The 26542-nt window shown below is 39.3% G+C and overlaps 2 protein-coding genes across 2 annotated transcripts in view; one reads left to right on the forward strand and one right to left on the reverse strand.

Annotated features, from left to right (window-relative positions):
• DCBLD2 (discoidin, CUB and LCCL domain containing 2) overlaps positions 1–26446 on the forward strand; it is a 48978-nt gene extending 22532 nt beyond the window's left edge. Inside the window, exons 3-15 of the mRNA XM_075167798.1 lie at positions 1379–1516; positions 2744–2795; positions 4164–4236; positions 7350–7483; positions 8160–8200; positions 10854–11069; positions 12661–12785; positions 17029–17176; positions 17569–17742; positions 19802–19895; positions 20302–20351; positions 22000–22137; positions 23197–26446. Of these exons, the coding sequence (XP_075023899.1) occupies positions 1379–1516; positions 2744–2795; positions 4164–4236; positions 7350–7483; positions 8160–8200; positions 10854–11069; positions 12661–12785; positions 17029–17176; positions 17569–17742; positions 19802–19895; positions 20302–20351; positions 22000–22137; positions 23197–23639 (1826 nt within the window). The 3' untranslated portion in view covers positions 23640–26446. The remainder of the gene's footprint in view (positions 1–1378; positions 1517–2743; positions 2796–4163; positions 4237–7349; positions 7484–8159; positions 8201–10853; positions 11070–12660; positions 12786–17028; positions 17177–17568; positions 17743–19801; positions 19896–20301; positions 20352–21999; positions 22138–23196) is intronic.
• Positions 17578–26542, reverse strand: part of LOC142090233 (cell cycle control protein 50C-like) — a 40783-nt gene continuing 31818 nt past the window's right edge. The window contains exon 12 of the mRNA XM_075167822.1: positions 17578–17700. The gene's annotated coding sequence lies outside the window, so the exon portion shown is untranslated. The remainder of the gene's footprint in view (positions 17701–26542) is intronic.

Consider the following 26542-nt stretch of genomic DNA (forward strand, 5'->3'; position numbering starts at 1 on the left):
AGGTAAGATTATATTTGTATAATATTATAAATTTCATTAAAGTATTGTAAAATCTATTTTCTTTTTTTTCATTAGAAAATACTCTTGCTATGTTCAAAAGATAGCTGAATAAACAACATTTAGAAAGCTCTGAATAATGATAGGAATTTGTATTTCTAATTTTTTAAAAATTTTATTAGTATTTGAGAGTGCAGTTCACTTTTTAAAGGAATTGGACATACACATTATATTTGTTTGTGTTATATTTATGTTTGTTTTGTATTGTATTTATTAAGAACTATTGTTGCAGGGCAGTGTTATTCCATTCCCTCTACTTTAGTATTGTAATTTGCCTTTAGTTGAGAAGGGAGTATGGCTTCTTTTTTTGCTATTTTACGGTATGATAACATACTTCTTATAAAGAAAGGAAATAAATCAATAGTGAACTGAAACATATGCAGTGTCATTTGCTGCTGGTGGTTATCCACTTTGATTATCCACTGCAGAATCTTAAATAGGGTTATGGATGATTTACAACATTGAATGATCAAGGCAGCCTATAGAACAGAAGATTTTTTTTTTTCTTAACAGGTTACTAAACTGATCAGTATTTTATTAAAGTTTCTAGTTAGTGGCACTGGAGAATTCCATATTGACTTGGATCTGTTTAACAGCCATTCATCCAGGTAATGTCATTTGGTAGTAATTCTAGGACTTCATCGGGCAAATATCGTCAATATCTGCAGACTCCAGCATCTCAGTTTAAAATGTATTCTTTTGGGTCATTTTGGATGGCAAGAGAAGTGTCCAGATGCAGAACCTCTGTTAGGTTTTATAGGTGCAGCAAAACAGAAAGTGAACCAGCTGGCAGTTTATAGTAATGGCACTCACATATGCTTGTATGTCAATGCTGAAGTGCAGTGAATCATGCCTGCTGTTGTCCAAATTAAGAAAAGTAGTTGACAGAAGCCATGAAATAGTTGACAAGGAAGAAGTGCCCCAACAGCTGAGGGAAGAGAAGGGCTTTTTTCTCATTTGCTTCCGTAGATGATTCTCTTTGCCCTAACTTGATCCTTTTCCTTGACAGATTTCTCGTGGTCTTTGAAGAACTGACTGCGAGGCTTATGCATGGCTAGAGGTGAATGGGATAAGGTCACATTTATTTGCAAGCGTCAAGGGTATGAGAGGCTCTCACCTGTTCACAGTGGCAAAATAAATGTGGAACCCATACTCTGTCATTTGCTTTAAATGGACACCGACGACATTATTTAGTGTCATGCGCATGTATTTGGTTTTGAATTTACACCAGAAGTAATGTGAGCTTACACTGCAAATGAAGAAGATGCTTATAACATACTTTGGTTTTGGTCCATGTCTGTTCTCCCCCTTCTCTCCATAGGAAAATACTGTGGGTTTGGCTTCCAAATGGATGGTTTAATTACTTCAAAAAGTAATGAAGTCACAGTACAGTTCATGAGTGGAACACACACTTCTGGACGTGGATTTCTTGCAGCTTACTCAACCACTGACAAATCAGGTATTTATAATTATTTGGTAATTTTTCTGTGTTGGTAAAATTAGAGCTGCCTAGTAAAAACACAGAACTATTTCATTTATTCTTGCATTCTCACAAATTAACTTCTAAAAATGAAGACTTTTAATACAGTCTTCCTGATACTTCTGCGTAGGAAATTGGACTGTTCAGTTACTATTTAAGATACTGTAGTTTTAGAGAAATGATATCAAAGCTTACCCTGGATAGCAGGGCAAGAATCACAGTTATCTGTTAAGAATGAAAGAGCTGCTTTGGATAAAGGACGAGATGCATTTTTTCAGGTAGTAATCAAGGTGGCAGATAACTAAAAAATTTTCTTATCGAACTGTATATATTTTGTACAGACCAACTCCATGGAAAATTTTATTTCAATAACAGTTTCTTATACTCCCTCAACTCTTTAATTATATAATCTCCTGACTACTTTTTAGGGTTTTTGCCGCTTCTTGTTTTTTCCATGTTTTTGGTTATTCTAGCATCTAAAGGAGGCTGCTGTATTTGTTTTGCATCTCCTTCCACTCATTGTAACGGTGAGTGACATACATGGTCCACAAGGAAATGAAGGATTGCCAGCAACTGCTTCACAAAGCAAAAGCCTTAAGAAAACCCTTTCTAGAAGTAATTCTAAAAAGAGCAAATAAAGAATTTTCATTTTTAATTTGTATTTTGTGGGTTTTCAGATGCTTTTCTCTCTGTATTTTGGACTGTATGTGCTGATACACAGCAGACTGATAAAATTTGGGATACCAGTCATGGATGCCAGTAACATGGCACTCTAATGTTTGTTCCCTATGCTGCCTGGTTTCAGTACTGTAGGACTGTTAAATGCTGAAAACACAGGCATGTTTAGCTAGCTTATTAATTTAATTTTGTGAAAAGAGCATATGTTTGTGTCTCACAATTATGTGAGGTTCTCTGAAGTATAGCTATAAATTAAAATTAAGCTGCATAAAAAATGAATGTTTGTAGTATTTCTCTTCTTGTCTATGTCACATTCTCACTGGATTTCCCAGTTACTCAGACAAATTATCAAGGTTCTACTGTAATAAAAAATCGGTTGCAAGAAAATTTAGTAAGAACGTCGTTTTCTCATTCTGAGACTTTTGGTTAAGCCACAGAGGCTCAAAGGTATGTTTTTGTGCACTTTAGAAAGCATACTCAAGCTTGTTGTCTTTATCATCCTCTTGACCTAACGTTTTTTCTTTCCAGACCTAATTACCTGTTTAGACAATGCAAGTCACTTTTCCGAACCAGAATTCAAGTAAGACTGATTTTACCTGGTTTCCCCCAATCTCCTTAATGAAGTCATTTTAGTGTTTCTGCTTCACTCTGTTACTTACACCTGATGCAGCTTGAAAATTGGCTGTCCAGAGAACTTAAGAAACAAACTAATTAGGGCTAGAGCTGAATAATTTTGACATTTGCATCACTCCTCCTCTCTCTCTCCCCTCCCCCATTTTTGTTATTTACATGCAGTATACAGTAGAACCTCGTTAATTTGCACTAACACATAGGAGTTAATATCTCATTCCCACGGAAAGAATATTGCTTTTATAAGCACGTATTACAGCAGGTATACACTTTAAATACTGAAATTCATATTACAGTTATCTAAGGAGCACTAAACTATGAAATGTGCTAAAAATTACAAACCCATTTCAGATTGCTGTGAATTAATGAGGTTCTGTGGAAACATAAAATGCTGTACCTTCTGTTGGGGGAAACATAAGTCATTTCCCTGTTTTCTCGTTCTCCATTTCCATCTAAAGCAAGGACAGTGTTTGAAGCTGCAGACGATTGTGAAACTTACTTTTTCGAGAACTTCAGCCCTGGCATCATGAAATGTTTCAAAGTGCAACCTCTGCATTTCTCTTTCATTTTCCCAAGTTCCAAAATAGGGCTCTGATTGTAGGTTTTGGCCTTCCTCAACATGTTGAAGTCTCTGAATCCCATTATTTTTGTGGTACCTGCAAAGTTGCTTCAACTGTTGTTGAACTGCGGTGAAAATGCTAATAGTTTGCTCCAGTTCACTGTTAAATCTTGAGGCTTTAATAGTTTTTGTATGTGCAGTATGAAATGGCACGAGAACACAAACACGGGCTTGCATCAGAGGCACAGATGTCTTGCCTCTTGCTTTTCATGAGCAAGTGGTATTAACTGAATTTGGCCAGTTTTTTATGATCAAAGCATTGCCAGGAGGTATTACAAAATAACATTACTTTTCAGATGTATTATTTAAGGATGCAAAACAAACAGATATGCAGGTCTCTAGTTTATAAAATAAAATTCATTACTGTTGGTACTTACATGACTTTCAATTTAAAGAAGCCATGCAATATTTATGTTATAAAATGCTGGCTTTATTAATTTATTATATTGAGACTGGAACTGTAGTTTCAGCTGAAATATTTTTTAAAACTTTTTCAAATGTCTATTCTGCTGTTGTGTGCTTCTCTTCCTGAGTATTTTTTTGTCTGATTTGATACATCTTCAATTAGGATATATCCTTAAATAGTGACACATGAATGATAACATGTATTGTAAATCAAAAACCATAGTGACTATTTTATAACATTATGAGAGTTGTAGTTGCATGCATATCTTGACTTGGTATTTTGTTCTCTTCCAGTAAGTATTGTCCAGCTGGATGTGTGATTCCTTTTGCTGATATTTCAGGCACTATTCCCCATGGATACAGAGACGTAAGTAAAAATACCATGGGCTCATGTGAATTTTGGTAAAATGCGCACTGTATAATTACAAGTCAATTGTAGTTGTTCACATTAGTTCTCTCGTTGGTTCTGGAATTTGTACCTCCTAAAGTGAATAGCATGGTACTCATTTTTTTTTCACAGCTGCCAAATGGCTGGTGCTTCAGATGTTGCCATCTCCAAGAAGTGAAATAGTGTAGTAGAGACTCAAACATTTTTCTAAGGCGTGCTGAGAAGGGTGCATCAATCAAAATATTGTTTTCTACTTCCTGTTTTGTTTTTGTTGGCTTTCTCAGGTTGGGAAATTTAGATTTACAGAGCGAACCAGTTCTTTTAATGGTGTACTCTTGTTTTTGACACCGTAATGCATCTCTAAACAGAGGGTCTCCGTGGTTATCTTAGTTTTTTATAACAACATGAGAGATGAAATACTATTTATGCTCAGAAGCTATAGAACCATTTGCACAATAGAGTTAATACTGTAACATTAATAGTTCTATAAACTGGGAATGAAAATCTTTAATAATGTACTATTTACTCGGAACACTACAAAAACCTATACACTGTTTTTCTGATGTAAGCTTTTGTAACTGAATTAGCATACCTGCCACAGGACTGGAGGGTGTTTACTTATTATAATTATTATAATTTTGCTAGCAATCTAGTAAAAAAATTACATTAAATCTCTTTGTTTATCTTAAAATACTCTCCTAATAAGCACAGAGGAAAGACAGTTTTAAAAAGTTAGTGAGCACAGATTTTAATATTAAATATGAGCCTAAGCGTGCTTCTCTGATTTTCTTTTCTCAAATATCTGTAAATTCTGGGCTACCTGCTTAAATAATTACCCATATGTAAAAAATGTCACCACAGAGTAAATGTGTATATGTTATCGTCCACAGTGAGTCCTCACTAAATGGCTGCGAGGTAATTTTTGTAGCTAGTGACAAGATGAAGTTGATTCTCTGCCTAACATATTTGCAGTATCAGTAGGAGTTCTGCTTGTTGGGAGTTTTTTTGCCAAAACCTGGAAAAACTGTTTTCTGTGGAGGAAAAAGGAACTTTAGGAAATAAATGCCCTGTGACTTTCATTTTGTATACTTTATTGGTCTGAAGAAAAGGCAGAGAATTTCCCACAAGTCAAGCTGTGTGGAAAGAAATCAAATTGTCCAGCACTTTAGACAAAGTTTCGGGTAGAAATTTCTCATGCATCTCTTTCAAATGATCAGCAGCTGCTTGCTGCTTTAAAAAATACCCCAAACCTTGATTCTTTTGTGTGCGACCCTAATGTCCACAGTCCTTGAGGACCTGGAGCACTCATTGCTGACGCCTTCTGGTGAGCAAGGAGGGGAGAGCTGCATCTACTGCAGAATCCCATGCTCTTACTTTTGGGGCAAAGTAGGAAAGGAAAGGGGAGTTGCATGCATGAGCGAGACATAATTACATTTATTTAGAAAGCTTTTGGAATATTTGGGGGGTGGGGAATAGGGCTAGAGTTTTTATCTGTGAAAATACTGAGGATAATTATGTTTGGAAAAGTCTTGGTGAGCAGGTTTTTTTGCCAGCGAACTTGAGATACAGGGGCATCCTGGCCTGCTGCACCATGCAATTATTTCTAAAGAAGCCACAATGGAGAAAGTTGTTCTGTTTTTTAAATAATGTGAGAAAAAAAATCATCCATGAAGTCTTCCGTCTCTGCAAAGGACCTGCTAATTCCTTCGTAAAGAATTCTGGTGAGGCTCTATAGTACCCAGCGGACTGGTTGGCAGAGCAGTGCAGCAAATGTGTTTAGTATCAACAGCTAGCAGTGGACTTTGTTTGGGGGAGCAACTGTTAACAGTAAATAAAAATCTGCAGTCATCATCTGTTGTTTATCGACTTGGGTAAGTCCGCACTGGGATACCACACTAGTAATAACAAGCTAAATATGATTTCTGGAAGGTATATTGGGAGATACCCAGGTGGTCCTTCACAGACAGCTTGAGCCCACTTGATCTTCTGAAATTCAGGTTGATCCCAGTCTCATTGGATGTGAGCGAGGGGCTGCATAATTGCAACGTGTCTGTGCATACCCCAGTGCTGCACAGCGCAGGAATGCCTGTGAATAGCTCTATCGATGCCTGTTGCACTGTGCGTAGCCAGTAATCCTCCAGGAACCTTGGTGCACGTGGTGGACGGGTGCAAAGCCACTGCTGCTAAGCTTTTTTTGGAACTGGACTGTCTCTCCCCTCCTGAGGATTAGGATGTTTCTTGGTCAAGCCCCTTTGGCCTGGAAGGGTTTGCTTCCCAGCTGGAGAAGATTTCCTGGGCTAGTTTTGGTCCAGGAGACAGAGGCGTCTTGCTCTGCTTGCTCCGAGCTGTGCCCAAAGGACTTGGTGTGGTGAGTCAGTCCTGCTCTCTGTGGCACAGCTAGCCTGCAGATCCGGGCTAACAGTCGTCAGGGAGAGAAGGAAAGAACAGGATGTCCTGCAAAAACTTCTTGTGTAACTGATCTCCATTGACCTGTACAACCTAGGTAGCCGGCTTCTTTAGAACGAATTGTATTCCCTTATTACTGTGGATTTACATGGATCAGAGTGCTGGATGGTTAAACCATGTTTAACCGTGAGTTAAAATAAAAAATATAACCTATCGGCTAAAAGCTACAAAATCTGCAGTGCATCACTCCTTAATTGTGAGAAAATGAATAAACATACTTTCAATGTGCTTTCTATTAAAAGTTTTTCTATGTATTTATGTATTCAACTTCTGTTGTCTAACATAATAGATTTATTGTAGGCTGAAAGTCTGGCTGTCTGGCTTTTTTAGACTGATTCACCTGGCTGTTTGTTTGAGCTTATTTAATTACAAGAGTTACATTCCAAATACATCTGGGCGAAGACGCAGTGGAATGTAGGACCTTCGTTTTGTGTTTTTATAAATGCCATAATAAGCCAAAGATGAATGGTTTCTAAATAACAGAGATAACAGTTAAATAAGAACAGTATCTTAATGTCATAATAACAAAGACTGTAACTGGACAATGTACCATTTACAGTATATGGTGTAGTATTTAATTTATTTACAATATAGTATTAAATTTCTCTTTTCCCCCCCTCTTCAAGTCATCATCACTTTGTATGGCTGGTGTTCACGCAGGCGTTGTGTCAAATACGCTGGGTGGCCAAATTAACGTTGTAATCAGCAAGGGCATTCCATACTATGAAGGCTCTCTGGCCAACAATGTCACCTCAAAAGCGTAAGTGCGCTTCCTATGTTCTCCTTCTCTTCAGCACCTTAGATCTTGGTAGTGTCTTATCGTGGCATTAATTTCAGCTAGTGGAGCTACGTGTTCCATGGACAGGTTCTCTTCTGTAAGATTTTCACAATGCTTTTTTGCTATGGTGTGATTGCTTTACCAGATATTTTTAACCTCTAGACCATAAAGATTACTTTTCCAAATCCTGCAAGGAGGTTTTATCTTCCAAAATGCATGGCATGACCATAAATTCCTAATGGTCTGTGGAAAAATAATAATTTAATGGCAACTTTTTAGTTGCAGGGAAAAGATTGTAACTTGTCATTTTATCTCAGAAGTCCCAGGAATGAAAGCAATCAAAGGAGATTGATTCTTATTACGATTAGCTTAATTTAAAAGGGAAGCATTTTAATGAAGCCTGGTGTTTTGCTGGCCCAATGTTTGTTTGAAAGCCTTTAACTCAGATAGTATCTCTGGATAGATTTCAGTTGAAAAGGTGTTTGTACTGAAAGCAGTGCAACTTGGTGACGGGAAGCGTTACTTTAATCGTGAAGTGCTTGTTTAGGCATATGTGCATAGGTTTCAAGTGGCAAGCAGTCAAGAAAAATGAATTGAAGACAGTTTGTTTCAATTTTCCTCACTGACTACCGCAAAAACCATCTTTTGTTCTCTGCAGGGGGCCATTATCTGCAAGTCTCTTCACATTTAAGACGAGCGGTAAGCATTATCACATGTATTATGTGTTGATACTTTCATACAAATTTTGTAAGTAGAAATAAGTGGGCAAGTATTTTATTTATTTATTTTTGTTCTAGTTAGTGAGACTTTTTTTTACTGCATTCCTCAGTAATTTATATTTGTGAATTGTTTTACTATCTCATTTTGATGATTAATCATCACTACGTTTATAGATACAGCGATCTGTAACGTAAGCCTTCTTATCTGCAGAAAGAGATTCTTTCAGGCTATGTTCCTCTATTATAGTCTGGTTTAAAGTGACTTGACTCCCGTACTTCAAACACGCGGCTAAAGCAGAGCTGGGCGCTTAAGAGTTGCTCTTTATTTGTAACAACTGTTCATTCTAGTTTTTTTCCAGGTTTACTCCTTACACTTTCCTTGCTGCCCACTAAGAAAGCTCGCAGAAATCCCAAAATGATTCCTCAACTTTCTCCACCCCTTTTTACTTTTTTTTTCTCCCATATTCTTGGAACTGAATGCTATGTGATAAATTACTTGTCTCTCTTGCTCTGGAAGGGCATCTCTTGGGCCTTGCTCTGTGTGTCAGTTGTGTTCCTTCTTGGCTGCCATGGTTTTTTTCATAAGTGTGTACCAGGTTGCTGATTGGTATAACAAGTGTTGCCCCTTTTTAAAGCTTTACTGCTTTGCATGTTTTTACTTTCTATCAATTACCCGTTTTTCAAGTACATTAGCTGTAGTTTTCTAAATGGAAGCTAGCTTTTCTGAAGTCACTTTAAATGCCATCACTGAACGCGTGTTGGAAGTATTGTGAAGCCAGTGGCCTTTCCTTAGTCTCTTTAACTGTTTTAATAACAATATAAAAAAAAACCCCTCACAAAAGCATTACGTCTGTTTTCTGTAAGGATAAATTAAAAAAAAAAGGGGGGGGGAATCATATGCATACTCCTCAAAAGTAAACTAATACTTTCCCTAATATATAAATAAAAGTAACGCTGAATGGGGATATAAAGGCAGGAATCGGATGGGCAGGAGTGTCTGGAGATGGAAATGTATACAAACAAGGAAAAATCAGAAAATATAATCCACATAATATTCAGATAATTTCTCTCCCAGACCTCTGCAAGAGCTGGAAGAAGGAATTGCATGTCTGGTGACCTTATGCATGGAGAATATTAAACACAGTGATCGAGGCAGGGTTTGTTGGGGTTTTTTGTCTTTCAAAGTGTGATCTGATAGCGTATATGAAAGTAATTAAATGGCCTGGAAATATGAAGAGAGAGGACAAAATGCCGATCTAGACTATCTGGATTTCAGTGACACATTTGAGAGATTATTGAATAAACTAGAGACAAAATGCAGGTCTAGATTAAAATGTATGTATTTGGGTGGCCTAGGAGTTAGCTGAAGGAAAAAAGAGGACTCGGTAGTGTGCTCAAATGAGGTTTATCAGGCTGTGGTGAAGTTACTAGTGTGGTTCTTCTGTAATAGTTGGTTTCATGACTTGGTACAGAATAGAGGAGTGTATTATTGATGCTAGAGGTGAGGTCAGTGCAGAGGAAGATGAAAATACTTGTACAGGAAGACCTGGCTGACTTTGAAACTCGAGTGATAGAAATTAATTGAAGAATCACAGAGCAAAAAGAGTAAGGTCGGGTACGTAAAGACTGAGGCATTTCTGCTTCAGACTGGCAGCATGTTAGGTGGAAATGACAGACGAGGGAAAGGATTTGGTTAGTGAAGTGCTAACGTGATTCTGTGCTGTAGCAGGTGAAGTGCGTCCAGTAGAGACAACAAACTATTAATGCCATCGCACAGGACATTGGCAAGGCCTTGTCTGGGATCCCGTTGCACATGGGCTCTGCCACCTGCGCCTCCCCTGAGGCATGAGCGCAGAGGAGGGCTGCAGGGGTGCCTGCAGGGAGAGGGGGAGCTCACAGGAAAAGGGAAACCAGGCTGGGTTGTTCAGGCTGGCTGACTGAAGGCAAGGATTGCTCTCTGCCGATATGTCTGGGGAATACACGTGTGAGAGGGGAAGGCTGTTGGCACTACCGATTTTAGCAAAGAACAAATGGATATCAACTAGCCACAAAGAAATTTAGCCAGGAATTTAGGAGATGTTTTTTAGCCATCAGCCGAATGCGACATGGGGAGAAACTTTTAGTAAGAACGGTGACAAAAAAATACAACTAATTTCAAGGATGTGTTTGAGCTCAAGACCAGGATTATGACATGGCTTCCTACCTGCTTTGGTGTATTGTTCAAATTAACATTGTGATACTGAGGTGGGTTTAAAAACCAAGAAGTTACATAGACACAAAAAAGGAACGAATGATCAAGTAGTCTGTTTGCCATTCCTGCATCAACCATACATACTCTTAAAGCATGACAGCTCCCCCAAAGCTTCTCGTCCAGTGCTCTGTGTGGGTGGTGATTGAGAGAATATCCACGTTACTTTTCAGCAGGCATAAGTCATGGAATACTCGTGACCACAAGTTTGGTTCCAGCATCACTGTTAGAAAGCAGAAGACAGTGTGTTTTGTTGGTAGTGTTGTTACGGAATAGATTCAGATGGCAGTTTAATATTTGCATGTAAGGTCTTAAACTCCAAGCAAGTAAAATGATTGTGTAACTTGAATTTTCATTCTGAATCCTCACCTTTTCTGTTGCTCAGGTTGCTATGGGACACTGGGGATGGAATCTGGGGTAATCCCTGATTCCCAAATCACAGCATCATCTATTCTTGAGTGGTCTGACCAAACAGGACAAGTGAACGTTTGGAAACCTGAAAATGCCAGACTAAAACGGGTTGGTCCTCCTTGGGCTGCGTTTATCAGTGATGAACATCAGTGGTTGCAGATTGACTTGAATAAAGAAAAGAGAATAACAGGTAAGTGAATCTGATGTGGCTTTTAAGCAGCATTCGAAAAGTTTGGTTACTGACATCCTTTTTCCAGTGTTTGGTCTTAGATAAAGTCCAGGTGACATTCAGTTACCATTACAGCAAAGTTGGTTCCATGTCCTAGCTAATATACTGAGGAGCCTGGAGTTGAACAGATGGAGTTTCATAGTAGAAAACACCTCTTCCATCAGAATTTGTTGAAGTGTTTCCTGTGGTTTTACTGGATCCTTGATGCTTCCCTTTTCCTGCTGATTGTCTCCTTGGAGGTGCAAATCCATATCCAGCTAGCTCAGTCCACTGGTACTTCTGCTGCAGGTGAACTGACTCATGTTTCTAGGTTTTCCCTACTGCCCCTCATGGCCGTAGTGAATCCAACAGTGGAGACAGGAGCAGTTGCAGTGCAATGCGAGATAAGCAGCGGACAGAGTAAACCAGCTTCACCTCCTTGCCTGAAGTGGAGCTTGGGCTGAGGGTTGGGGGTGGTGGCCCCTCAGCCATCTGTTGCGCTTTCCCTCAGCGACCGGACCAAACAGTGCAGACTGATGCAGCCAGAGTCTGGGTTAAGCTCTGCTCCTTCACAGAGATTGTGATGGAGCATCCGTCACAATTTTAGTAGCTGTGTTTATTTGGAGAGACAGCTGGAGGGGCTGTTGCCCAATCCGCTCTGGATAGTTTGCTTCACAGCAAGCGAGCTCATGGTTACCTGTTCCTGTTGATCGCAGCGTGGCCCATGCTGAGCAGTGAACACTGAGGCATTTGCCTTTTGGGCTAGCCTAAGTAGTGGCAGTGCAGCTATTGTATCTTCTGTGCCGACATTAGTGTTTTCTATTTTGATTTAATTATTCAGAGGTGATTCTCTGTTGTTAATGGGCATGTTTGCGGTCTGGCTTAAATAAAAAATGAAGTGACTTTAGGTAGAGTGCTTCATAGAATCCCGGGCTTTAAGACTATTGTGAAACATCTTCCTTTGATCAGTTTGGGTTTGTCTCTTTCTCAAATGCAAGAGTTGGTCTCTGTAAACTCAGCTGCACACCCTGCTATCAGCAGCTTGGCTTCCTGTCATTAAGCAACTCGGGTTTACCAGCAGCCTTTGTTATTACCTCCCTGGGGACTAATTGGATTTTACGTTACTCCTCTAATTTCTGTGCTAATAAGCTTTTACAAAACAGCTTTTTATGTGAGTTGTTCTGCAGCGCTGAAGTGTCAGCTATAGGAAGCTACAGTTCTTTCAGTTGTGCTTTTGGGTTGGCAGTACGAAGCAGGGAAGAGTGGTGCTGTCTTGGCAACTGGAGACAGAAGTGGGCCACGGTGAAATGAACAGGCCGTTTCCATCAAGAAACGGGGGGAAAGTGCTTAGCGAGGTGAATTAGTGAGAATTAAAATATAAAAGTAAGTAAAATGATTATTAAGTTTCAGTCACTGTAGAAGATTCAGACCCTGGCACCTTGGATAAACTTTTCAAAATGTAGCTGAACCAGTGGAGATTCCAACCTCGTCACTCTGGATTCAAAAGCTGATCTATTAATTTTTACAAACTGGTACCAGTTTTTTGTCTCACTGGGCACCTTCATTTTCACAGGTATTATAACTACTGGATCAACTTTAGCAGAGTATTACTATTACGTCTCAGCCTACAGAATTTCATACAGTGATGATGCACTGAAATGGACAGTATACAGAGAACCTGGCATGGATAAAGATAAGGTAAAAATGCCACACGCTTTCTAGGTATGTTCTATGGAGATTTCACAATTTCGGTGATGTGACTGATTTCGGTACGGTGAGGAAGCATTAAATAACTTTCCTTTTCCGTGTAATTTTGAATCATGAACAGCATCTGTGCAGAAGAAAATATGCAAATATGCAAATATGTAAGGATGTGAACAGTTCTGAAATTCAGAGATTATTTTTAATACTATTTGGGGGTGGGAATAGTCTAGACAAGAAACTTCCGTTGCCAGTGGTAGGCTGTCTGGTACTGCGTCCCTTTAAGAATAATCAGATTTCTTTCAAAATAGGTTTATGTTTCAAAATTAAGGTTTACATTCTTATCCTCTTGTGATTGCAGAATCAATGTTAGGGGTTGTATAATTTTTCGTCTTTCATGATGTTTCTGTCAATCTCACTTTTTGATAAAATACTGGTAAGTTTCTTTCTTGTATAATGGAACAGCCCTTGCAGAGGGGAGTTTTCTTAAAAAATTAAATGGTATGTTCAGATTGCAAATGCTTTGCCACACAGAAAAATTACCTCATGTTAGTGGCAAGATAATCTTATTTTCCCTGTGTTTACAGTTTTGCAGTATTTAATAGACAGTAAAAATGAGAAGATTGATGTCCTACGTGGTCTTCCCAGTGGGTTGTTCAGATCAGATTTTCTTAAACAAATGAGAGGATTCTTGGTAACCTAACTGGAATGAGAATTTCCTTCTTTTTCTTAAAATTCTTGGATGTAATTTACCTTACTTCCATAGGCCTGTGGTATTACATAGATGCAATAGTAACTAGTGACTTAGTAACTTTTTAGAAATGGGTCTTAAGAATGGTAGCTCTTTAGCTGTACTTGGTTTTCTTCTGTTCATTGTGGTGGAGAATGTTTCAAGGTAGGATGTAGCATCCTGTTGATGAAGTGAAAGGTTGAAGTACCTTGTTTGTTAAATTAGGAGGTTTTTGAACACTGAACATAATCACAGTAGGAAACTTTCCTGAAAGGAGACTTTACTGTCGGGGCCAGTCCACCTCCCTGAACCTACATGTGAATTAACAGACTGTTAGTATGAGGTATTCAAGGAAAAGAAAAATAAAAATCCAGCATCTTTTGCTAGTTTTCGAGTGCCCTCTTCTGGCCATAAAATAAAATTCCAGCTAGCGAGCCACCTAGATTTAGGCTTCGTGTTTAGTTTGATTATTTTCTTAGAAAACCTTTACAGCTGTTGCCTTTTAATTGGAGCACATTGTTTTTCTTGCAAGTTCATGAAATGAAACAAATTGCGGAGCTTGACATAACAGGCAACAGATCTTTTTTTGCAGTCTTTGCATCATTAGGTACAATGCATGAAGAACCATACGGATCCGGGAGGTGCCAGCTGTAGTTACAAGACAGAAAGAAGGGTTCAGTATGGTTGTTCTCTTAGGCTTCAAAATAGCAGGTTTTTCCTCTGTCTGACATCATCTCTCTTGACGCAGCTTTGCTTTTGGATGCGTATGCACGCAGGCTTCCCCCTTTGAGCCTTATATAATAGCACACCAGACAAACCAGGAGGTGCTATTCCCCGCTTTTTTTTTTAAAAAAACGTTTGAAATTCCTAACGTTCTTCAGGATACTAGAAGCTTTTCCAAGGCTTTCCTAGTCCTCTTTGCAAATAGCTTCTAGACATCTGTCAGTACTCAAGAAAAGCTTTTCTTAAAATTTTTATGTATGAAAAAAAGAATAAAATGCTTGAATCGGGGAAGAATGACAAATCAAAGTTGCAGTGTTGGAAAGTTTTGTTTGACAGCACAGAGGCAAATGGAGAGAGTTTGATAATAAATGGAACATGAAAGTGATTTCTCATCAAGAAGCTTGCACTGTATTGAGCTCAGAAGCAAATTTTTTTGTGCAAAAAATTAAATGAACAAAAAATACTGAGCTGCAGGTAAAGTTAAGATACTATTGAAACACTTGACATCAAAAGCTTGACTAAGAAAAATCTGGAGTAAAGAACTACTTTACTGTTAATTTTTCTTGAAGATAATAGTCAATGTTAACGATTCTTGTTGCCTTTGCTGCTACATGCTCCGCCTCAGAAACCTGACGCGAGACTAACTTTCAGTGTTGGGCATCTGCTTTCCTCATCTGTGACTTCTGCATTTGTTGCTCGGGTAGCCAGGTGCAGCTTGCACCTTCTTCTAGTAGCGGGCACCGGCACGGCACAGCGCAAACAAGGACACAGTGCAGCAGATGCGCGCATCCCCTCAGAGAGTCATCTCTGTATTTGGCTTCTTTACCAAAATCTGTCTTCATTCATTGCTAGTAAGCATATTTAAGAACAATAAGCTTAAATTTAGAGCAGGACAAATATCACTGAGAGCCATATGCTTGTAAATCTCCACTGCAGTAAGCTGGGGAAGAACAGAGACTACTCTTTCAAGGCAAATACCTGTGTTTGCCTACCTAGATTTTTAGTCTCATGAATGGGTTAGCAGTTAGTCTGATGGTGTTACTTGGATACATAAAAATGAAAATGCTGGTTACTAATTTAAGATGTAGAAAAACCAATACACTCAAACATGAAGTACTGCATTTACATTACCAAGTGATTTATTTTCCCGTGCTTAACTAAATTGACTTACGTGTCTATTTGTTCAGTCAGTGCTTTCAAACATGAAGACAATTAATGCCTATGTAAGGACAAACCAAAATTCTTACGTGTAAGTAATAGTAAAGGGGCTCGTGTGTCTTTTGAGAGTGGAGACATGTTATGTACGTCAGGGAGCCCAGGCCTGAGTCCCTTCAAGGTCCCTGGCGTTGTTTGGAGGCTTTTGGGGCTTTTGACTAGATAGTTTCCTGGAATAATTGTTTTCTTTCAAACCTGTAGGGATATTCTAGTCATTTTGTTACAAAAACTTAAACACAGGAGTGCAATACAAAAATCTCTATCTATCTTGTGTATCAAGGTTGAAACACCAGCGATCTGCTTCTGATCAGAAGCGTGCTAAAAACTCTTTGACTGTTCCATTTTATGCAGATGCATCAGCTGTTGCACAATTCAATGCTTGTCCTTAAGAGTGGCATGGTGCTTTATTGTTTACCAAGCGGTGTGAGTGAGCAGAAAACTCGCTGTAATGTTTATTTTTCAGGCAAGTGCCATAATTCTGTTCTGCGTTATGTCCGACATGATTTGCGATATCTCTATCAGTGCTTTAAAAGCAAATGTGTTACTCATTTACTGTCACCTCTATGGCGACATGTGTTGCAGCAGCACCCAAGAGCTGCGTTTGCAGAGCCAAAGCCCAACGGCTGTGTGCTCCTGTGGAGAGACAGCTCACTTCCTACCCAAAGACACGATCCCAAACCAGCCCTGCCACAGGAGAGGATGGGATGGCTTGCTGGGTTGGAGTACTGGGCCTAGTTTCTATATTGTTTTAAGCAGCTCAGTGCAAAACCTGTAGATGGCTGTAAGTTTGTCAGAGTGCTTGCACTGCATCCTACAGTGACTGTCTGCTTACTGGTTTTAAATTTCAACCAGACAAACCCGTTCTGTATTGTCCGAAGTTGATGAGTTCTTTGTGTGGGAGGACCAGCCGTGAAGGACCAGCTTTAGCTCAGCCGTTATGCAAAGCCTGCGCCCTTCTCTTCCAGAAGTGCATGGCTCCCTGGGAGACTGGAGAGAGCTCTCACGTTCTGAGCCTGAATCCTTTCCTTTTGCTTGTGGGTCAGCCCTTGTAGACGGCAACCACTAGAGGACAGTGTGGTTACATACTTGACTGCGTCTCGTAATGCTTTCTAGTGGATGCCATACCCATTCACAAGACATGTGTGAAGGCACCGCTTAATTCCTGCTTTCACTCTGTCACAACTGCTTGCTATATATATTTGAAGAGTAAGTGCAAAATACCAAATAGGACCGAGTTCGAATTATGCGGTGCCATATACACGTGAGATGTCTTTAACAGCAGGCATTGCCTGGGGAACATCAGTAGAATATTACATGGTACCTTTGTTCTCAAGTAAGTAGTTGCATGCGTATGCGTACACACACCCCCTCCCTTTCTTTTTTTCATTAAGTTATATATTTAATAGGGCCGAGTGAGTGGAGATGTGCAGGCAGCAGCACCCTTCTGGGGTTAATTTTCAGGATTCTGCACCGCTTATTTTTCCTAAACAAAACATCAAAATTGGTTGTAGTTACTTAGTTGCTGTTGCATTTGTATGACATAATGTTTGTCTCTTTTTTTTCCTTTTCTAGATATTTCAAGGGAACACCGAATTGTACCAGGAAGTCCGCAATAATTTCATTCCACCTATTATTGCACGCTTTTTTAGGATTAACCCCTTAAAATGGCACCAGAAAATTGCAATGAAAGTAGAATTGCTAGGATGTCAGTTTAGTATAGGTAAGGCAACTGAAAACCTTTCAACTGTGCAAGACAAGCAGTGAAATAATTTGGCAGAGATTATATTGTGGGTATATTTTCAAAGATAAAGAAGTAGTTCTTAGCTGCATAATCCTTCTGTCACTGATACTTCTGAATTTCTTCCAAAAGTTATTACGCTTAACCTGGAAAATACCCAGTTTGGGCGTAAACAAGATAATTTAGAAAATAAGTGTTTCAAAAGACACCAGTCACTTGCTTTCCATGTTACTGGTTCATGGGGTTTTTTTCCTCATTCTATAACATGAACAAAAGCTTTGGAGCAAACTGTTCCAGCTGTCTTCTCCCAAAAAAGGAAACATGGAAAACTAGCACTTCAAAAAACTTCTTTTATAAATTCTTTTCTTCTAAAGGCCGTGCTCCTAAAATCACCATGCCACCGTCACCACCTCAGAACAAGAATGACAACAAGAATGATGACTCCAGTGACGACTTCATTCATTCAGTGAAGACTTCGTTGCAGACAGATAAAACAACTTTCACACCTGAAATAAAAAACACCACAGTGACTCCAAGTGTAACCAAAGGTATCCACAGTTAAGCAGTAGAAATGTTTGGCAACTTCTTACAGTACTTGGCATATATCAAGTATGCTTTCTGAATTTAAATTTTCTCAACACTTAATATATTACAGCAAATTATCAATATTTTCTTTTTAATATTTACCAGTTATTAAATATACATATGATAAAAAAATGTGCAGTTGCATACTTGTCCTGGTTTCAGCTGGGATAGAGTTAATTTTCTTCCCAGTAGCTGGTATAGTGCTGTGTTTTGGATTTGGTATGAGAATAATGTTGATAGCACACTGATGTTTTAGTTGTTGCCAAGTAGTGCTTACAGTAGTCAAGGACTTTTCAGCTTCCCATGCTCTGCCAGGTGCACAAGAAGCTGGGAGGGCGCACAGCCAGGACAGCTGACCCCAACTGGCCAAAGGCATATTCCATACCATATGACGTCATGCTCAGTACATAAACTGGGGGGAGTTGGCTGGGGGGCAGAGATAGCTGCTCGGGGATGGGATGGGCATTGGTCAGCAGGTAGTGAGCAATTGCATTGTGCATCATTTGTTTTGTATATTCTTTTATCATTATTATTATTATTATTATTTTCTCTTCCTTTGCTGTCCTATTAAACTGTCTTTATCTCAACCTACCAGTTTTACTTTTTTTCCCCTCAATTCACTCCCCCATCCCACCGGGTTGGGGGGGCGGAGGGGAGTGAGCGAGTGGCTGTGTGGCATTTGGCTGTCTGCTGGGTTAAACCACAATACCACATGCAGAAACAAAACCAATCTTCCAAGTCATATATATATGAAATTCCATCTTTCAAAACTTGTTCAAGCTGAGTTCAGCTTTTAATTACTGAACAAATTTTGTCAGAAGGAGAAGTTGCAACTTGGACTTCTCTTCAGAATTAATCAGATGTAACTGCTTTGTTATTTAATTTGATAATTTCTTAGGACAAAACACTTTTGACATAGCTAATCTTTCATGGAGCAGTCATGTTGGCATGTGTCCTGGTTTCGGCTGGGATAGGGTTAAATTTCTTCCTAGTGCTGTGTTTTGGATTTAGTACGAGGAGAATGTTGATAACACACTGATGTTTTCAGTTGTTGCTAAGTGCCCTCCTAGTCCAAGGACAGCTCCCGTGCCTACTGACTGAGCTAGGTACACAAGGTGGGAGGGAACATAATCAGGACAGCCAGCCCAGCTGGCTAATGGGCCATTCCATACCATGTGACGTCATGCTCAGTATATGAAGGGTAGGCGTGATCCAGGAAGTACCGATCGCTACTTGGTTATCGGTCAGCGCGGGTGGTGAGCAATTGCATTGTGCATCACTCATTTTGTATATTCTGTCATTATTATTATTATTTTCCCTTTTCTGTTCTATTAAACTGTCTTTATCTCAACCCACGAATTTTTCTCACTCTTGCCCTTCCGATTTTCTCCCGGTCCTCACTGGGGGGGCAGGGGGAGTGAGCGAGCGGCTGTGTGGTATTTGGCTGCCTGCCACACTAAACCACGACAGCATGAAATTTGAAAAACATCATCTGGCATCATCATTTTGCTTCTCAAATAAAATTGTCAGAAAAGGGAGCAAGATCACTGCGGAGGTAGGCATTGGTGAAGTGTCCTTTGGCTGGCAGGGGACAGGATGGTCTCATGTCACACGCAGACCCAGCATAGGCTGATTGTGATTAACTGTTAAGGTACTGTGGTATTTACTTCTTATAGGAGGTTCAAACTTAAGTGGTTGCACATTCCTGGGCTCTTTTGATTTTCCTTCTTAATAATAAAATACATTGTTCTAACAGAAAAAAATCCTCCTGATATTAAAACAAATCTGTTGATTTTGATGAAAAACCTTGCAAAAATACCAGCTGTGCATACATGTAGAAGAGCTAGATGTTAATTGACATTTACACTGTGGGAGCATCCAGCCAGGGTAGCTTAGCTGGGGGATCTGGTGTGATAGATGGTATCCATGAAAACTATGTGCTTTACCCAAGTTATTTTCAAATGAAAAACTGATTTATGAGAAGCTCTTCTGTCTGATACCACTTAATTTAATGGCTTTCAGATGTGGCGTTGGCAGCAGTTCTGGTTCCAGTGCTGGTGATGGTCTTCACTTCTCTGATTCTTATCTTAGTTTGCGCGTGGCATTGGAGAAACCGGTAAATGAATAGATTAATGAAAGTGCTTTAAATGAATGTTAGCCTGGTGTGCGGGAATGGAATGCTGCATGTATCACACTATGTGGACCATAGTTCCATGTGGGAACTACATGGTCCACACTTGTGGAAGGATTTTTTTTCAGAATTTGTATTCTCTGTGAGAAAGTGTTCGCTTGAATAGCGAGGACAGTGAAAACAGCTTTTTGTAACTGTTTTCATTAGGAGTGCTTTTACTGAAAACTGGTTTCTCCAGTAGCAGCAGACCAGTGATGGCAAGCCAGGTTATGGTGCTTATACTTTAGATTTGAGAACCAGTTACAGCCAAGGTGATAGTTGCTGAGCATTAATTAATGCATCTTCCGCTAAGCAGACGAGCTAAAATACTCCCTTTTTCTTTTTTTCACAGCAAGAAAAAAACAGAGGGCACTTACGATCTACCTTACTGGGATCGTGCAGGTAACAAAATGGTTTTATGAAATCCTTTACTTGGCATTTTTGGTTTGATGCGTATTTCAGCCTGCAGTAACACAGACAATTTCCACTAGCACTGAATTTCTTTTCTGGACAGACTTAACTAACTGCTTCATTCTCTGAATTTTTTTCAGAAATAGAAAATGCCTTGTCGCCTGTTAGAGCTTAACAGCTTCAGATTTTTTTTTAGTAAACAAAGTATAGAACCTCTTAATTATACAAGATGAGGGGAAAAATCATTTATGAGGAATGTCTTTGTACATTTGGTAATCATGTATTTGGTACTTCTTTTTTTGTCCTGGAAAAAATCTTTCATCTTAGTATATAAGGTCTGTCAAGTTTTGTCTGTCTTCATTGCCCTAGTAAGTATGTGGGATTGTTTGCGGTCCCTTTTAGGCATATTTGCCATCCTACTGTCTTGTGCCCCAGTAACTTGAGATCAGACAATTCCACGGAGCAGCACGTAGCAGGTGTCCTGAAAATGCTTGTGTTGCAGCTCAAAGGGCTGCTGCAGCAGTTGGGTTTGTACTGTCTGGGTGACTGCGCTTCCCTTCTCTGTCCTCATGTTGAAAATTTCCGCATCTGTGTGTTTGCTCGCTGGCAGTTCAAGAATGCCTTAGCCTTTAGACAAGAAACCTTTTAATGACCTTATTTTTAATTATTACATGTCCATTTCTGGTAGGTCACATCATTGTTGTCTTAGAGTTTTAGACTCAGAATATCCTGTATTTAAATGTCAATGATGGACATGCCAGATTTTTTTCCTGTGTGCTTAAATTTAAATGTTTAGTATGCAGGTCTGTTTTAAAAGGAAATTTGGCAAAATGCAGTATCAAAATAATGTTGCTGTGCTTCTCTGTGGAACCTCTGTCGGTCCCCTCCCAGTTGAACAGTGTTCTGTGGTTTTGAATCTCCTGTTTCTTTGGCTTTACCTACAGGATGGTGTCTCTGGAATGAAATATATTAATGGACAGCAAAACTAGCATGGCTCTGGCTACTGGGGGAAGGGATGGGGAGAACCTAACAAAACCAACCCTCCCTACTTCTCTCCAGAAAACGTTCATGACTACAGTCACTCCTTGTCATTTCCACTGAAGTTAAAATCCTCTTCGTTCAGGTTTTTGCAAATACTCACTGATCAGCCTTTTTCAACAACGTGAGTTAGAAACATGAGGTTAACAGCCAGAAACCACATTAATTAGATGTACTCTTAGGTTGTAACTGAGATTGTCTAAAACTTTGTGGAAATTATTTACAAATTGGAATCATGGCTGACTTTTTAGTATTTTCTGTGTTGTATTTTATGGGTTTATTAATGTGATGAGTAGCCCCAACACTGCTGCTAACGGCCATTTGGGGACAGCGTCACTAGACTGCAGCAGTTCTGCAGGTGTTCGAAGGGGGAGCATTCAGGCAGGTTGATTGGGTGAGAGCGATGTTTTCATCTCTGAGTCTTCAGGCTGCCAGAAAATATCAAAATATCTTGTAACCTTAGGGTCATGCAAATACTTGCTACTACAAAATATAACTGTAAAAAATGTTTTAGTAGCATAAAACATGGTGCGCCCGCACGTGTGTGTGTGTGTATATATATACACACAGTCTTAGGTTTTTTTTTTAAATCCATGTGAAGGATGGTGGAAAGGAATGAAGCAGTTTCTCCCGACCAAATCAGCAGAACATGAAGAAACTCCCGTACGCTACAGCAGCAGTGAAATTAGTCACCTAAGACCAAGAGAAGTCCCAACAATGCTGCAAACAGAGTCTGCAGGTATATTTTACTGGTTTTGTGAGCTATGTAATATATATATGAAATGCCAAAACGTGTCAGGAATTTGGCTACATTTAATTACTTCCTGTTTGTTTTGGGGAACCGAGGAGAAATGAATAGGTCTGTTGGTAAGTCCATTTCTTAAAACGCAAGCTTTTTCAGGTCTGTTCTCAGCGTGTCGTAAAAATATATATTAATTGACTTGGAGTGCTGTGGATAGACACTTTCCCAAGTTAATGCAGTAACTGAAAGTTTCTTTGCTTGTACTTATTCTTAAACCCCATAAAAGGTTGAAGGATTATTTTTTTTTAGCCATGTTTTCATGCACTGGAAGGAGTTGCACCCCATTGTCTTTATGCACAAAGCTGAAATGAAATGTGGCACTTGGTTCCCTACACTGACTGTATGGATTAAATCATTCTTCTGATCTAGAGAAGGAGGAGTTACTGATACTGGCATATGCCCTTTACTTGGTGAACCATTAGAGGAAGGCGACTGGTTCTGTGCTTATGTGCTGGCGGCAGAAATACACAGACATGCAGGAATTACGGCTTCGCAGCAGGCAGAATTACTTTTCTCTCTTTGTTTCTGCCCAGCTAGCCAGGTTTCTCACCCCCAGCTTTTGTAACTCAGTTTATCTGTTGAACTAAAACATCTCAGCTGAGCACATGCCGGCTTCCCCCCTCAGAGGACAACCCTCAGCCCCAAGGACCACTTTTTATCCAAAGCCAGGCAGGGTGATTTCATTTAATTCTGATTTTGCAGGGAAGCACGTTTCAAAAAACTTTGTTTTGAAGCAGATTTACATGGAAAATAGCAGCTCACAAGGGAAGAAGTATAAACCTGAGAAGTCAGGATGTTGGAGCTATCCCAGTGGCTTTAACTATTGGGTGGAAATGATTTTTTTCCCAAAGCAATTGGCACTAGCGGACCACTGTTTGATCTAGGATAATAATTTCTGTGACACTATTGACAGGTTGTATTTAATGTGATGCCGTGGTAAAAAAGAATTGCCATTAAGTGTGTTTTTATTTTGTTTTGTTGGGGCTTGCAACACAGAGTATGCTCAGCCACTAGTAGGTGGAATTGTCGGCACGCTTCATCAGCGATCAACCTTTAAACCAGAGGAAGGGAAAGAGGCAAGTTATGCCGATTTGGATCCTTACAATTCACCTATACAAGAAGTTTACCACGCTTACGCTGAACCACTACCTATAACTGGACCAGAATATGCAACTCCAATAATCATGGACATGTCCAGTCATCCCAGCACACCTCTTGGCGTTCCTTCCATTTCCACCTTCAAAGCTGCAGGGAATCAAGCTCCTCCACTGGTTGGAACTTACAATAAACTCTTATCTAGGACAGACAGCACATCATCAGCACAGGCGCTCTACGACACACCAAAGGGGCAACTGGGGCCAGGTGCCGCCGAGGAATTGGTGTACCAGGTACCACAGAGCGTGGCCCATTCCACTGGGAGTAAGGATGAACTAAGTTAGCTCACGAGTAAGGTAGAATGATGGCTTGTTTTTAAAAGCCAGTTCCATAAAGCTGACAGTTTCATTTTTTAATCGCATTGTTTTGATATTGTTAGTCTTAAATAACACAGTGTTGAACCAAAAGATGTGGTATTGGAGGTCTGGGAAACCAGTAATTCTGCCTTTCCTTAAGCTGTATATATAATTACAGCTTGTTTCTTGCAAGACCGTGGACTTTTTTATTACTACTGTACAATTGTCTGTCCGACATGAGAGAAGAACTCTTCAAGATTAGCTTCAGTAATTCATAGATGTGAATGGTAAATTGGGAGAAACAATTCGAAGTATGAAAGCCAGTGATTTCTTGCTAATGGTACTATTTCGGGGGGAAAAAAACCCCAAACCCAAAGCTCCTAACTTTCTAATGTCTGTATGTAAGCACTATTGCTTCTAAAATTCATTTTACCCTCTAAAATGCCTGCACAACTTTGGACTTTAAAAAATACTATCAGGACTGATGGCAGAAATCCCATTAACTTCATGGCATAAAATAGTTTTGATTCCAAATTACGTTAGTTCAGCTTTTGTTCACAGGATTGGGAATCATCAGCTATGTGTTCCTCAGAAGTTCCCCACCATTTTTGTTAGCCTTCCAAAACTAGAGTCTGCTGTCTGTACAATCAGTTTTCTGCCTCATCTCCTTAAGCCACTCAGTCTTGTTCCTTCCTAGGGATCCAGCAGGCACAAAGTCATACAAGCAAACTACATGGCAGCTGCTTTGACATTTTCCCTACCAAGTGGAGGCTACTCTGAAGAGCATCTGCCTCGAATTCAGACTTCCCTGACGGTCATTGTGCAAGAAGCATCCAGGTGTCGGAGGTGACTGAATTCCGAAAGAGTCTCCCTGTCCCCCTGCCCTGCTCCCCTCCACCCGCAGTATCTATTGTTGTGTGTTAAGATGTGAGCTTATACAAAGAAAGATATGTATATACTTTTGTGAGTGCTTAAGGAAGCACACAAATATTCTAATGGTGCACAGTTTGTGTTACACACGCATTTAGCACATATGGTACGTTTTAGCACAACTGAAAAACTTTGGCCTTAGGGCTTTTCTTATGATTGTTCTTATTGGAAGTATAAAAGATTCCAAAACCTTTGCAAGAGAACCAGTGCTATTCCAAAGAGTGTCCGTTTCAGACGCACTTACTTAATTGAATTTGTATCCTATCCTTTGAACGTTCCAGTGTTCTCTACTATGAAAACATTGCAGTCAGTCTTCTATTTGAGGTAACATAGACTAGTTTTAGCTAGGTAATCACGAAATGAAAACAATTTGGATGTTGTATTTGCCGTTTTTTTATCTTGTTAGAAACAAAGCACAGCTTTTTAACCTAAGTAGTAGAAAAAACCCACAATAAAAATGCTTTATTTTTACTGTAACAGCACTGTTAGGAGGATGCTGAATTAATTTATACATGTGAAACCCCCTACCTACACATTAGCCCAGTTTTATGGACTTCAGTGGTTACTGTTTGTTGCTGTGATGTAACTCAAGTCAGCCTTGTTTATTGCCCAGGGTCCTTAAACTAGGTGGAGAACGTCCAAGTCGAAACTAAAATACTGTTCAAGAGGGCTGCCACCACGTCTTCATACCAGTACGGCATCCCAACTTCTCACTTGATAATTTGTTTGCACAAGGGCTATATATAAACTCAGTAATCCAAAATTACTTGTGGCCTGTTCAACATCTAGAATATGTTATTACATACTCTGTGCTACCTTAGAGCCCAATTCTACAATTTCTTTGATCATTCATTCTCATTCATTGAAAATGATGATGATTAATTTTTTTAGAATTGGGTGTCTAAGGCTAAATGTGAATGTAAGTAAGGGTGGTATATAAGACCCATTCATGAAAAAGAAATTCCTGCCTATAGTTGTACTTTTGATGTTATTGCAACTTTTTCTGCTTGATAAGCTAGTCTGCAATCTTTGTAGTTTTGCTTAAACAGGTAAGTAAGTGTTCTTACCCATCAGCAGCAACTATGACTTCCAAATTATTTGAAAGGGGCGGGAGGTTATTTGTTTGCACCAAGATGTGACATATTTATTCCAGCCAAGTTAAGAAACCTCTGCGTTCTCAAACTGTACCTGTTTAGGCTTAGAAAAAATAATCTACCATAAAAATTAACGGATGTGTTCAAGTCAGTAAAATTAACACTCTTGGATTTAATTTTTACTGTAGGCCAGGTATGGTAGAACCGTGGATATGCTGTAGGCTAAGATGGTGTAAGAATTAAACAGTTTCTCTGGAGTGGGTTATTTTTTAAGCAACTGTAATGCAGTTTCATCATCTGAGCAGCATGAGCTGTTGACCGGAATGGTTGTTTTTAAGAATTTAAGTCCCTTTTCTGGAAGAAATTGGTCCCAAGCTTTGCTCCTTGCTTTCAACTTTGAACGTGTTGTATCTGCTAGGGCTAAGAAGGTAAGTTTGAGTATGTAACAATGGTTGGGTTTAAAATGTATGCTACAAACTATTTAAACATTGATTCCCAAATGTAAGTTGCATGACACACTTAAGATTAGCATTCTCCTGCGTACAATACAAGCAGAGGTACATTTAATGGGTCTCTTCTACATGTGAAGACGTATGGATATAAAATGTATTTCAATCTTGTTTGGCTTGAGTATTCTCCCAGAATGTATGTTCTTACCTCAGCATGTATTGTAGTTGCTCCGTATTTGTATATGTTGCTAGAACTTAGACTGTATAAATAGTGAGGGGTTTTTATGTTAAAAACTATTTTAAATAAATTGTACATACAATACATTGTATTACTCAGAGTGTTTGTATTTAACATCTACTTTATATCATCTAATTCATTTGTAGTTTGGAAATGCAAGGGTTATTTATGAGTTACCAT

Source organism: Calonectris borealis, chromosome 1, assembly GCF_964195595.1.
Source record: "Calonectris borealis chromosome 1, bCalBor7.hap1.2, whole genome shotgun sequence".
Taxonomy (NCBI): domain Eukaryota; kingdom Metazoa; phylum Chordata; class Aves; order Procellariiformes; family Procellariidae; genus Calonectris; species Calonectris borealis.